This window comes from Ipomoea nil, unplaced genomic scaffold, assembly GCF_001879475.1.
Source record: "Ipomoea nil cultivar Tokyo-kokei standard unplaced genomic scaffold, Asagao_1.1 scaffold1977, whole genome shotgun sequence".
NCBI lineage: Eukaryota > Viridiplantae > Streptophyta > Magnoliopsida > Solanales > Convolvulaceae > Ipomoea > Ipomoea nil.
Window position 1 is genome coordinate 225,170 of NW_017618405.1, and position 13,107 is coordinate 238,276.

General features: G+C 36.8%; 2 protein-coding genes across 2 annotated transcripts; both read left to right on the forward strand.

Annotated features, from left to right (window-relative positions):
• Nucleotides 1-266: 266 nt before the first annotated feature.
• LOC109147109 (uncharacterized mitochondrial protein AtMg00820-like) lies at nt 267-10,088 on the forward strand. The gene is made up of 3 exons (XM_019294757.1): nt 267-327; nt 9,418-9,576; nt 9,760-10,088. The coding sequence occupies exons 1-3, from the start codon at nt 267-269 to the stop codon at nt 10,086-10,088; spliced, it is 549 nt and encodes a 182-aa protein (XP_019150302.1).
• Nucleotides 10,089-10,151: 63 nt separating this feature from the next.
• On the forward strand, nt 10,152-10,889 carry LOC109147110 (uncharacterized mitochondrial protein AtMg00810-like). Its single transcript, XM_019294758.1, has one exon. It carries the CDS (start codon nt 10,152-10,154, stop codon nt 10,887-10,889), a length of 738 nt encoding a protein of 245 aa, XP_019150303.1.
• The last annotated feature ends 2,218 nt before the right edge of the window (nt 10,890-13,107 follow it).

Below are 13,107 nucleotides of genomic sequence, written 5' to 3' on the forward strand. Positions count from 1 at the left end.
CCTTCGGGGTTGTTTGAGAACTTTCTCCCAGGTTCTCTGACTTTGCTTCCTTATCTCTTTTTCTTGAGACTTGCTGGACACCATCTTGCACCTGCAAAAATTCAAACAAAAAAATCTTCCACAACAGGTATGTCTCGGCTGTCTCCTAATATATAGGGCGGTCAGGAGTGTAATTGGTTCACTTGCCGATGGAGAGTTAATTCTTCTTGCCGTCGTTTAGAGTTTACGGATGTGATGGATAGCGGCAAGACTTCTCATTGGCTAAGATGGCGGTGGATCGGAAGAGATTTGATGGGCAACGGTTTAGAAGGGAGAGTTTAATGAGGGGTTAGGTTTTAATTGCTCTGTGGGAGACGATTGATATTATTAAGCTGAGAGAAGGTATGGGGTGCCGATTTGAGAGAGAGAGGGTAAATCTGTTTGGAAAGATTTGATTTAGAAGAGGATTATGGGGGGAGGTTTAGGTTGGGTGGAGGTTTAGAAAGTGTAGGAGTTTATGGGTGGAGGTTTGATGCCCAATTAAACTCTAATTTTCCTCCTTTATGTCCTGATTTCCTTCTCAAATTCGTGTACCACAAACATAAACACACTCAAACATCTCGTTAGTAGCAAAAATTACTCCACAAATAATCAATCACACATACCAATTTCATTAAACTCATATACACGACATTCCTAATTAAAATACATATAATTTGGAAATTAACACAATTGACACACATATTCCTAATTTAAAATTAGAAACAACTTTATATAAAAAAAAACATATTAATCAGATTCCAAAATATTTTAGAAACTAACAAAAATACTAATTTCTAGATTTCTAAAACATTTTATAGCAATTTATATCACATATACTGCATATATACGAAACACACATACAAATAACATATTAAATCACATTTTGCACATAGCACATATATATTAACAAATAAACATGGTAAATCATTTTTAGAGAAAATTGTTCATGCAAACAAGTTAGTTAATTTACAGAAACATGAACACATACTCAAAAACTGATAACACATTAAAACATGCAATTTTATACAAATTATCAAATAAATCACGAATTGCACATTTTATCAAATTAATTTGCATGGCGTATGATCTCACATTAAATAACACATGCAAAAACACAAATAAATTTCTAACACATATTGCAATTTTATCACATAAATATTTCGAATAAAAACATGCAAAGAAACAGATAAAACAATTTATCCACGTAAAACAATTAATTTTGAGCACAAGTATCAATTTAAATAGAGAGTTTAAGTTCAGTGATACTTAGCTCATTTCGATCATTCCCAACTCGTGCCTTAAGGTAGAAAATCTCGTTTCGCATAAAGGCTTCGTGAGAATATCAGCAACTTGGTTTTCCGTAGGGATATATTCAATCTTCAGATTTTTCTTTTCAACGTGATCCCTTATAAAATGATGTCGAATGTCGATATGTTTGGTTCTTGAGTGAAGCACCGGATTGTGAGTGATAGCAATTGCACTAGTATTATCACAATAAATACTAACGTCATCACAATTTACTCCGTAATCCTTCAATTGTTGCTTCATCCACAAAATTTGCGCACAACAACTCCCTGCAGCAATATATTCGGCCTCGGCGGTACTAGTTGCGATGGAATTTTGCTTTTTGCTGATCCAAGAAACAAGTCTTCCCCCAAGAACTGGCATGTCCCGGAAGTGCTTTTTTTGTCTATTTTGCAACCTGCAAAATCCGCATCTGAAAAACCTGTTAGAGTAAAATCTGTACCTTTTGGATACCATAATCCAACATTGATTGTGCCTTTCAGATATCGTATGATCTTCTTTGTTGCGGTGAGGTGGCTTTCTTTTGGATTTGCTTGGAATCTTGCACACACTCCCACAGCATAAGAAATGTCCGGCCTGCTTGCAGTAAGATATAGAAGTGAACCAATCATTCCTCTATATTTTGTTTGATCGACATCCTTTCCATCTTCATCTTTGTCTAGCCTTATTGATATGCTCATTGAAATTTTGATTGATGATTTTCCATCAATGCCAAACTTCTTTATCAAGTCGCGGGTGTACTTTGCTTGATTGATGAATACTCCTTCTTTCAGTTGTTTGACTTGTAAGCCCAAGAAGTAATTCAATTCACCCATCATGCTCATTTCGAATTTATTCTGCATAAGCTTCGAAAATTTCTCACACAAAGAATTGTTAGTGCTTCCAAAAATAATATCATCAACATATATTTGCACTAATAAAGTATGATCACCATCTTGAATTCTAAATAGAGTTTTGTCAACAAGGCCTTTGGTGAATCCACAGTTTATTAAGAACATTGATTAAGTATCATACCAAGCTCTAGGTGCTTGTTTCAACCCATACAATGCCTTTTTAAGTTTGTAGACTTTATCACCTTCGCCTTTTACCTCAAAACCTGGGGGTTGTTCGACATAAACTTCTTCTTCGAGTAGACCATTCAAGAATGCGCTTTTCACGTCCATTTGATAAACGGTGAAATCTTTGTGTGCGGCGTAGGCTAGGAAAATTCTGATTGCTTCAAGTCGAGCCACCGGTGCAAAAGTTTCATCAAAATCAATTCCTTCTTCTTGAGAGTATCCTTTTGCAACGAGCCTTGCTTTATTCCTAACAATCACGCCTTCTTCGTTTGCTTTGTTCCGGAAGACCCATTTGGTTCCTACAACATTGTGGTTCGGCGGTCTTGGAACAAGTTCCCAAACATCATTTCTTTTGAACTGATCGAGCTCCTCTTGCATAGCATTTATCCAATCCGGATCATTGAGAGCTTCGTCAATTTCTTTTGGTTCAATCTGAGATAGATAACACGTGAACAATGCTTCCATGGTAGATGATCTTGTTTTCACGCCTTCATGGATATTCCCAATAATTAATTCTGGAGGGTGATTTTTGAGCCATCTTAAATCTGGTTGAAATGGGTACATGGTACTGGGTGGATCCATTTGTTGTGAATTTGCAGTGTTGGTTCGAATTTCATCAATTAAATTGTCTTGAAATTGATTACCAACATCACATGCAATTTGATCATTAATTGGATCACCAACTTGTACTGCATCTCCATTCCCACGTGAGGCATCACTCCCAAAATTATTATTTAAAGAATTTCCAACTTCTTCTGGGTGAGGGATGGGATTTTCTAGAGAATTAATTTCCAACTCATTCATTCCCTACAAAACATCATCTTCACACGTATCATTAGTATCACAAAAATCAATATGACACTTGTTACCATTTTGAGCAATTTCTTCGTCCAGTGCATCATTTTTGATCTGTGATTTTTCATCAAATACCACGTGTATGGATTCTTCAACCACCATTGATCTTTTATTCAAAATTCTGAACGCCTTGCTGGTAGCTGAATATCCTAGAAAAATTCCTTCATCTGCACGCTCATCAAAAGCTTTTAGATGCAATTTATCATTAATATGAATAAAGCATTTGCATCCAAAAATATGAAAATAACCAATATTTGGTTTTCTCCCTTTATATAGCTCATATGGCGTCTTCTTGTGCTGCTTATGGATCATGCTTCGATTTTGTGTGTAACAAGCAGTGTTGATAGCTTCCGCCCAATAGCGTTTCGGGAGACCGGCAGCACTAATCATCACTCGTGCAGCTTCTTTGAGCGTCCGGTTTCTTCTTTCGGCAACACCGTTTTGTTGCGGTGTTCTTGCGGCAGATAATTGATGAGAAATTCCATGTGAATTGCAAAAAGCTTGTATAACTCCATTCACGAACTCGGTTCCGCGATCCGTTCGTATTTTTGATATTTGCAATTCTTTCTCATTTTGTAGTTGCTTCAACAGCTTCGGTAGAACTTGCTCAACTTCATTTTTCTTCTTGAGAAACACGGTCCAAGTGTACCAGGAAAAATCATCAACAACAACGAGAGTGTATTTCTTACCACTTACACTTATTGGATCAATCGGTCCAAATAAGTCCATATGTAGTAAGCTTAGCGGTCTTGACGTTGACTCGTGCGTCTTTGATTTGAATGATGATTTGATTTGCTTTCCGCGTTGGCATGCATCACACACTTGGTCCTTCTTGAAGATAATATCTGGCAAGCCTTCTACTAGATTCTTCTTTGCAAGCTGATTGATAGTCTTGAAGTTTAAGTGGTTGAGCTTTCTGTGCCATTCCCAATTAGCTTCATTTGAATTTCGGGCCATTAAGCACACTGAATCTTTGCTAGTGCTCCAATTAACAACATACATATTCTTTCGCCGTCTTCCAGATAAAATAATCTCATTTGTGAGCTCATTTTTGATTAGGCAATTATCTTTAGAAAATTCTACAAGATAGCCTTTATCACAAAATTGACTAGTGCTCAACAAATTAAATTTCAATCCTTCAACGAAAGAAACATCTTCAATCTTCAAACCATTTTTCTTGATCGTGCCAACTCCTTTTGTAATTCCATAATTTTGATTTCCTCCGAATATAACTTTTGGTCCATCGATTTCTTTGAAATTAACTAGATATGATTTATTTCTAGTCATGTGGCATGAGCAACCACTATCAATGTACCAACCATCCTGCAAAAAGATTAATTAATTTTAGGTACCCATACTTGCTTGGGTCCTTTGCTGTTAGTGATTTTTGGTAACCAAACCCACCTTGATCTTATTGAATTAAGATGAGGCGATTTGTAACCATTGGAGACACGATAATCATAACTCACTTTAGAAAATATTTTTGGCGCCGGGTTTTGAAAATTATTTTTATATTTTGGCACCTGGGAAGAGAATGGTTGCTTTGGTCTATAAAAAATATTACATCTATTGCACAACCAATCTTTTTGAGTGGGATAAAATCTCCCAACTTTATTTCTAGAAAAGCTTCCCTCTTTTCTATGAAATCTTTTTGCACTTGACTCTTTGGCATATCTTTGCTTGTAGAATTTTTGTTGCTTTGCCATAGTATAAACTTGTTTCGGCCTTTCAACATTCAACTTTGCGTTTGATTGATAGCCAAGTCCTTGTCTCATTGTGCTATTCTGACTTTTAACAAATTTTACCACTTGAACTTTATTATTTAAAGTAGTAGTAGAATTAGTCAGATTTTGAGGGATTTGAGAACATGTGGAGTCATAACCAATTCCGGTTCTATCTCCTGATGGCTTTTGCATGCTCACCATTTTATCTATAATTTTAGACGAATTAGTGAACGTAGCAATAGTAGCTCTAAGATTATGTTCTCTAACCTCTCTTGCTTTACACTCTTCTTGAAGATGAATATTTTCATTCTTCAATTTACTCACTTCAAGTAAAGCATCTTGCAATTTTTTATTCATTTCTTCTTTTTCAAGAATTAGAATATTATTGCGCTCCTTGAGTTGAGGATGAGTGAGCATAATCTCTTGACATTCTCGCATTAGATTGTCAATAGATTCACGAGAAAAAGAAGAATTAACAGAATTGAAAGATTTAGATGTTACCTCTTCTTCCTCAGCGTCAAGAGCCATAAGACAATCTTCACTTGTACTCAACTCAATTGACTTGCATATTAGCGCCGTATCATCATCCGAATATGAACTTTCATCGCTTGATGATGAATCCTCCGAATCATCATTTTCGTTTGGTTCGTTGCCAACGAGAGCTTTTCTTTTGTCGCGCTTGAACCTTTTGCTTTCGGATTTGTTCGGTGTAGATTCAACATTTTTGCCTTGATACTTGCTAACGATCGGATACGGACAATTTATTTTAAAATGTCCAGGTTTGCGGCAATTGTAGCATAAATCCTTATTTTCTTCGACTTTTTCTTCTTGTGTTATGCGAGAGATGAATTTTCCACGAGCAGAATTTTTGTTGTCTCCTTTTCGCATAAACCTTCTAAACTTTTTGACAAAAAGAGCAAATTGTTCGTTAGTCATAAAATCAACATTATTTTCTACTAGCCTGGAGGTTGACGGTTGTTCGGCCATTAGAGCAGCATTTCGAGCTTCATGAACATCATCATCTTTGGCCTTCATTTCGAACTCATATGCTTTTAGATCACTAAATAATTTGTCTGTTGACAACATTCTTAGATCTCGGTGATCGCGCATAGCCGTAACCTTCATATCCCATGCAGATGGTAAGCCTCGTAGAATTTTGAGATTAATTTCTTTTTGGCTAATATTTTTGCCAAGATCACTAATCTCTCCAAGAACTTTGATCATTCGAGCTTCCATGTCTGCAACACTTTCATTTGAGAGCATTTTGAAATCTTCAAACTTCTTCATGGCGATTGTGAGCTTATTGTCCTTTTCTTGTTCATCTCCTTCGCCAATCATGATGAGAGTTTCCCATATTTCTTTGGCAGTGGCACACTTTCGGATCTTCGGAAATATTGTATCATCAACGGCTTTGAATAGAATATCCTTGGCAATATTGTCAAGATTATTCCGCGTTCTATCGTCCGATGTCCATTCCGGTTTTGGCTTTTGTACGTACTGTGGAGCATCCGGAGATATAACAAACGCCGTATTGATTTTTAATATTTCTATAGGGCCAGTGGAAATAACTTCCCACATTTCATCGGGTAAAGCCGATAAGTGTACCTGCATACGAACTTTCCAATCATCAAATTTATCAAGACAGAATAATAGATTTTGAGCTAAATCTTTCTTCATCATCATCACGAGCGATATGAAAGATTAATCCAATTCACACACTTTGTAGAATGGATCTGTCTAGCAGTCAGAAACGGTTGACCCAGTTAGGCACGCGCTTAGATAGCAAATTGGCCTAAATAGACAGCGTGCTCTGATACCAATTGTTGGTCCCAAAAGAGGTAAGGTGAAAGTCTAGAGGGTGGGTGAATAGACTTTCAAACTTTTTCGCACAGCACAACAATTGCTAAGACAGAGATAAACCAAAACTCTTAACTAGATTGTTAGAGTATGGTGCACATCGGAAATAAATAAACATAAAGTGTGTGTGAGATTGTGTGAGCAGTATATCTTCGTGAGAGCAAATATATAAAGAGCAGTATGTAAAGAAAGCAGTAAAGAACACAAGACAATTATAGTGGTTCGCGAGGTGGTGTAATCCTCCTACTCCACTTGCTCTTTTCTCCAAGAGCCAATTCACTATATCTACCACTCCTTGTTTCCAAGATACAATGAATTTCCGTGATCTAGTGCTTTGATCACAAAGCTCGCACTAATCACGCCCAGTGACACCACACTGCTGCTTCGGGTTTCACGTCGCCACGCTACTATCCCAGGATTTCACGACTCCGCGTTACTTTACCCCCGTCTTCCACACTCCGGTAGAAACGTATCCCGTGATCTGGTGCTTTGATCACCAAGCCCACACCAATCACGCCCAGTGTCTCCGACACTGCTGCTTCGGATCTCACAGCTCCGTGTGACAATCCAGGATTTCACAGCTCCGTGCTACTTTCCTCCCTTCTCTTGTTTTGCTCCAAAACAAGTGTTGTCTTGCTTCCAACTTTTGAGACTCTGTAGATGATCTTCAATGATGCGCAGGTCTCTTTGATGAAGATAAACACTCTGGAATGATTTCTCTTGATAGCTCTGAGTGTTTTCTCTTTTTGAATATATCAAGTAAAGCACTTGATATTTTTGCTCTGCTTTGCTCTGTTTAAGAACTCTCAGAATATTTCTCTTTTGAAGCTCTCTGAGTTCTTTTTCTTTTCTCACTTCTCACTTGAAGATTTTTGGTATGCGTTGTACCAAATGAGATTTTTGCTCTATGCTCTTTCAAGCTTAATTGCTCTATTCGATCTCTTGATGAGTTTCAAATTTTCTGCTCTCTTGTTCGTAAGTTCCCCGTCTTCAAGTCTTCATATCTTCATCATTTTATAGCTGGTAATTAGAATCTGTCCGTTGGAAAGAGACGCTCTCATTTTTGAAATCTTGTATCTTTTTGTCAGAGATCTTATCTTATCTTCTGCAAAAATGTCAGAAAGAGATAAGCTAGCCGTTGATGGAGTTTTATCTCCATGTAAATGAGCTCCCAAATTTCATCTGATACTCCTCTGGTTTTACGTTGAGTGGAAAATATCTGGGTCTCAGTTTTGGAGTAGAATGGCTTCTCTGATCAGCTCTGAAGTGGTCTTTGTATCTTTGGGATTTAAAAATATTCATCAATTTAATCCCATACTAGTTAAACTAGTATTTTTCCTTGTGAGAATATTTTCACTGTAAGTTCATCTTCATCTTCTTCATTCTCACGTCTGGGTGTTCTCAGACTTCAAACTGCCTTTGAACTTCCACCCAATTTGAATTTCTCCATTGTAATTGACACCCAATTTCAATTGGCTTGTAATTGGCACCCAATTTGAATTTCTCCATTGTAATTGGCTCCCAATTGACTTTGACTTGCAATTGGCTCCTAACTGCTCCTGGTGCTTTCAATTGCTTCCCAATTTGAATTGCTTTCCAATTTGAATTGTTGACTTTGACTTTGAAATTGGCTCCCAGACTTTTCCTGGTATTTGAATTTCATCTCAATTCAATTTGATCTCCATGTCTTCTTTGAATCGGTCCCCAACTTTGAAATTGCATCCCATACTACAACCTCAATTGGTTCCCAATTTCAATTCTACATTGGCTCCCATATTGAATTGATTTCCATGTGAAACTTGCTCCCAATTTCAATTCTACATTGGCTCCCATATTGAATTGATTTCCATGTGAAACTTGCTCCCAATTTCAATTCTACATTGGCTCCCATATTGAATTGATTTCCATGTGAAACTTGCTCCCAATTTCAATTGATTTGGCTCCCAATTCAATTCTACATTGGCTCCCATATTGAATTGATTTCCATGTGAAACTTGCTCCCAATTTCAATTGATTTGGCTCCCAAGTGCAATTGCTTCCCAATTTACACTTGTAATTGGCGCCCAAAGCTTAAACTAGCGCCCAACTCCATCAGATTAATTTAATTTGACTTCTCAAATTTTACCTTGTAAAATTGTTAATGGTGAGTTTCAAACTTGAGCCATTTCGAATAATATATCAAGCATCATCCACTTCGTCCGTACAGCTTTTGATTAAATCTCCAATCATATTTGATGTACTTCTTTCTTTCCATAGATGCTTGATCTCCAAGTCAATTTCATGCATTCTTCCAATATTAATTTTCTTCACGAAAATTCTTCTGGGATATCTTCTTTGAGTAGTAGCGACGTGAATATTGTATCATTCATCTTCTTCTTCAATTTGTCATTTTCTCCAGACAAATTCTTGATTTTCGGCTTTATATCTTCTTCTTCTATTTTCATCCATCTTCCTCTATTTTTCTCTTTTCATAATTAAATAATTTCCCGATCATGGTCTAAGACTCTACTAGACCTATAAAAATAAAATTGGGGGATCTACAAATACAAATTTGCAATATCAAAACCATTACACTTTATTCCTAACAAACCTTCCAGAGACACTTACTGAAAATGGGCTTGGGGATGATTTTTCCAATAATCTTCCAGAGATAATTGCTGAATCAGAAGTGTCTTTGATAGATGAAGTGACTAATATGAATGCAGTGAACTTACCCAATTCCAACTCTGCTTCTAGTGATGATGATGAGAACCTTGGTCGTGGAAAATAGGAAAAACGGGTTCCTACATATCTCCATGATTATATCACGCACTCTGCTAGTCGCATATCCCCCCTGCCATGTTCCACCTCTTCTAAAACGTGTTCAGGTACGGTACATCCCATATCTCAATTTGTTAATTATGATAAATTTTCTTTGGCACATCGGCATTACCTTGCAGCAATTACTGCAGAGCATGAGCCCACATTATTCTCTGAGGCTGTACAAGCTCCTCATTGGCGAGAGGCCATGCGCCAAGAGCTTCAGTCACTTGAAGACGATGGCACTTGGATACTTGAGGATCTCCTTCCTGGTCATAAAGCCATTGACAACAAGTGGGTTTACAAGGTTAAATACAATGCAGATGGATCGATTGAGCGCTATAAAGCACGACTTGTTGTCCAAGGAGATCGACAAATCAAAGGAGTTGATTACAATGAAACATTTGCACCCACCATTAAAATGGTTACAGTTTGTGCCTTTCTCGCTGTTGCTGTTGCTCATGGATGACCTCTTTACCAAATAGATGTGAGTAATTCTTTCTTGCACGGTGATTTAACAGAGACAATTTACATGAAGCTCCCCCTTGGGTTTGTGTCCTCATGCCCGAACAAAGTTTGTCGTCTCCGAAAGTCTTTGTACGGTCTTCGTCAAGCTCCTCGGTGTTGGTTTCCAAAGTTGGCAGACTCTCTCACTAATTATGGGTTTCACCAGTCATCTTCTGATCACTCATTATTCACTTGCAATCACAATGGTGTGAAACTATATATTCTTATCTATGTAGATGATCTCGTTATCTCTGGCAATGGCGATACTGCTGTGCATCGTTTCAAGCTCTACTTGAGTAATTGCTTTCATATGAAGGATTTCGGCACATTGAAATACTTTCTTGGTCTCGAAGTCGCTCGCAACGAATCTGGTATTTTCCTTAGCCAAAGAAAATATGCTTTTGATATCCTTGAAGAGACTGGTCTCTTGGGTGAAAAACCTGCTGCTGTCCCACTCAAGGAAAACCATCGATTTGCTTTGGCTAATGGAAAAGAAATTACCGATCCTACCAGTTATAGGAAGCTCGTTGGTCGGCTTATATACATGACAGTTACTCGTCCAGATATTTGTTATAGTGTGCACATTCTCGCACAATTCATGCATAAACCGCAGGTTCCTCACTGGGAAGCTGCACTTCGTGTGGTGCGTTATTTGAAGGCTAATCCAGGGCAGGGGCTTTTCTTTGGGCTGATTGTGATCTACGTCTATATGCCTATTGTGATGTTGACTGGGCTGGTTGCCCTCTCACTTGTCGCTCATTGACTACTTATTTTGTTCTTCTAGGAACTTCCCCGATTTCATGGAAAACTAAGAAGTAACACATTGTCTCACGCTCCTCTGTTGATGCTGAGTATCGTGCAATGGCCACTACTGGAAATCCTGCAATTTCCGACCACCTGAAAATGATCTTAAATTAAGTTGATACCAAAAAGTCCAAAATGTGGTCGGAAATAGCAACAAAGGTTTTTCCGGATACCAAAAGTGGTCGGATCAAGACTTTCAACTTGATTTAAGATCACTTTCAGGTGGTCGGAAATTTCAGAATTTCCAGTAGTGGGCTGCGGCAACAAGTGAATTGAAATGGTTAAAAGCACTTCTCCTTGATCTTGGTATTTCTCATGCTACACCAATGCAATTGTATTGTGATAGCCAAGCGGCATTGCACATCGCTCGTAATCTAGTCTTTCATGAGCGAACCAAACACATTGAAGTCGATTGTCATTTTATTCGTGATGAAGTTCAGTCTGGTAATATGTTCATACTTCTATGCAAGTGGCAGATGTTTTGACCAAGGCCTTGGGCAAGCCTCAGTTTAAGTTTCTTTTAAGCAAATTGGGCAATCTTGATGTTCATGCTCCAACTTGAGGGGGGGGGGGGGGGGGGGGGGTATTAGCAATATTAGAAATGTTATTTTATTTTTGGTTGTAAATATTCGTTTCCTTTTCTTTCCTGATCTTTTGGTATTTATTTCTTTGGCTTTGTATTTTTCCTTTCTGTCATTAGCTTTCTTGGAGCAAAGGACAACCCTCTTTGTATATATGTACTGTATTTTTATCAATGAAAGGCAAGGTTGATTTTTTCCATTCATTCAAAACTCTTGATTCATTACCCTAGCTGATAAAAGATCACAAAGAAGCTAAGTAAACTAGTCTACGTTGTCCATAGATGTTCTGTTTAAATCAAGAAGACTAATAGGCTCCTCACACTAAGAGTCGAACTTGAAATGTTGTCGTTACCAAACCAATACCCTGACCAACATGGTTGGGGTTACCCCTCTTTGGAATTTTGATCTCTGGACAAAAAAAATGAACAGGGGTCCAAACATTTTATAGGCATGGGGCGAAATTATATATAAAAAAAGGCCCCTAATAACACTTATAATAGAATTTTTAACGCTTTGAGTCAAAAGAGAAATTAACTCATTTTGAAAATTGGTCAAAAAAAAAAAAAAAAAAACTCATTTTGAATTTTGTAATCAAGATAATGATGATGAATGAATTTCATGATTTTGAATGCGTCTAACATGATCTTTCATTATTATCACATCAAATTCTGCCATCATCTCAACTAATCCTAAAAAATTGCCATTATTATCATGAAAAAGTTTTTCATTAGATCATCGAAAAGCTAAATTATATTTCACAATAAATTTCAAAACAAAAAAAAATCGTACTAAAACTTGTCTCCAACGTTCCTTTTCCTTTGTAATTTCAAATTACAAATCTTTATCAATTGTTTGATTATTACTTACCTTACTCTTAATTCTTTCCAACTAGTCATATTAGTCATATGTTCAATACCGTTCTCAAGTTCTTTGAGTCTCTCGCAAAGATGTTTCCAATCTCTAAAGCCGTCATTTGCTAAAGTACTTTTAAACAACTTACAACAAAAACAATATATTTTATCAACCCACTTTGAGTAAATCAACCATTTTCGATCACTAATCAATCAATTACTCAACTTTCTAGTATAATGAGCATATGAAAGAGTTATTATCTAAAGGAAATATAAGATTTGATTCCCTTATAGGCCCTTTTTCAATCAAATATCCCTTGATTTACTATTAAGATTAGCCCAATTCCTAGGATCATAAATATCAAAATGAGGGATAAGGTGTTCATTGGCCAATGTATTGTGAACAATACACTCATTTCAAGATTACATTCATTTGGTAAATAATTATCATGTTCATTAGCCAATGTATTGTCAACATTACACTCATTTCAAGATTACATTCATTTGGTAAATAATTATCATGTTCATTAGCCAATGTATTGTCAACATTACACTCATTTCAAGATTACATTCATTTGGTAAATAATTATCATGTTCATTATCCAATGTATTGTCAACATTACACTCATTTTCGACATTACATTCATTTGGTAAATTATCATGTTCATTTAAAGAACTATTATTCGTTACATTATCATGCTTACTCAAATTACCTAGCTATACCCTCGTTAACATGGCCTTGGTC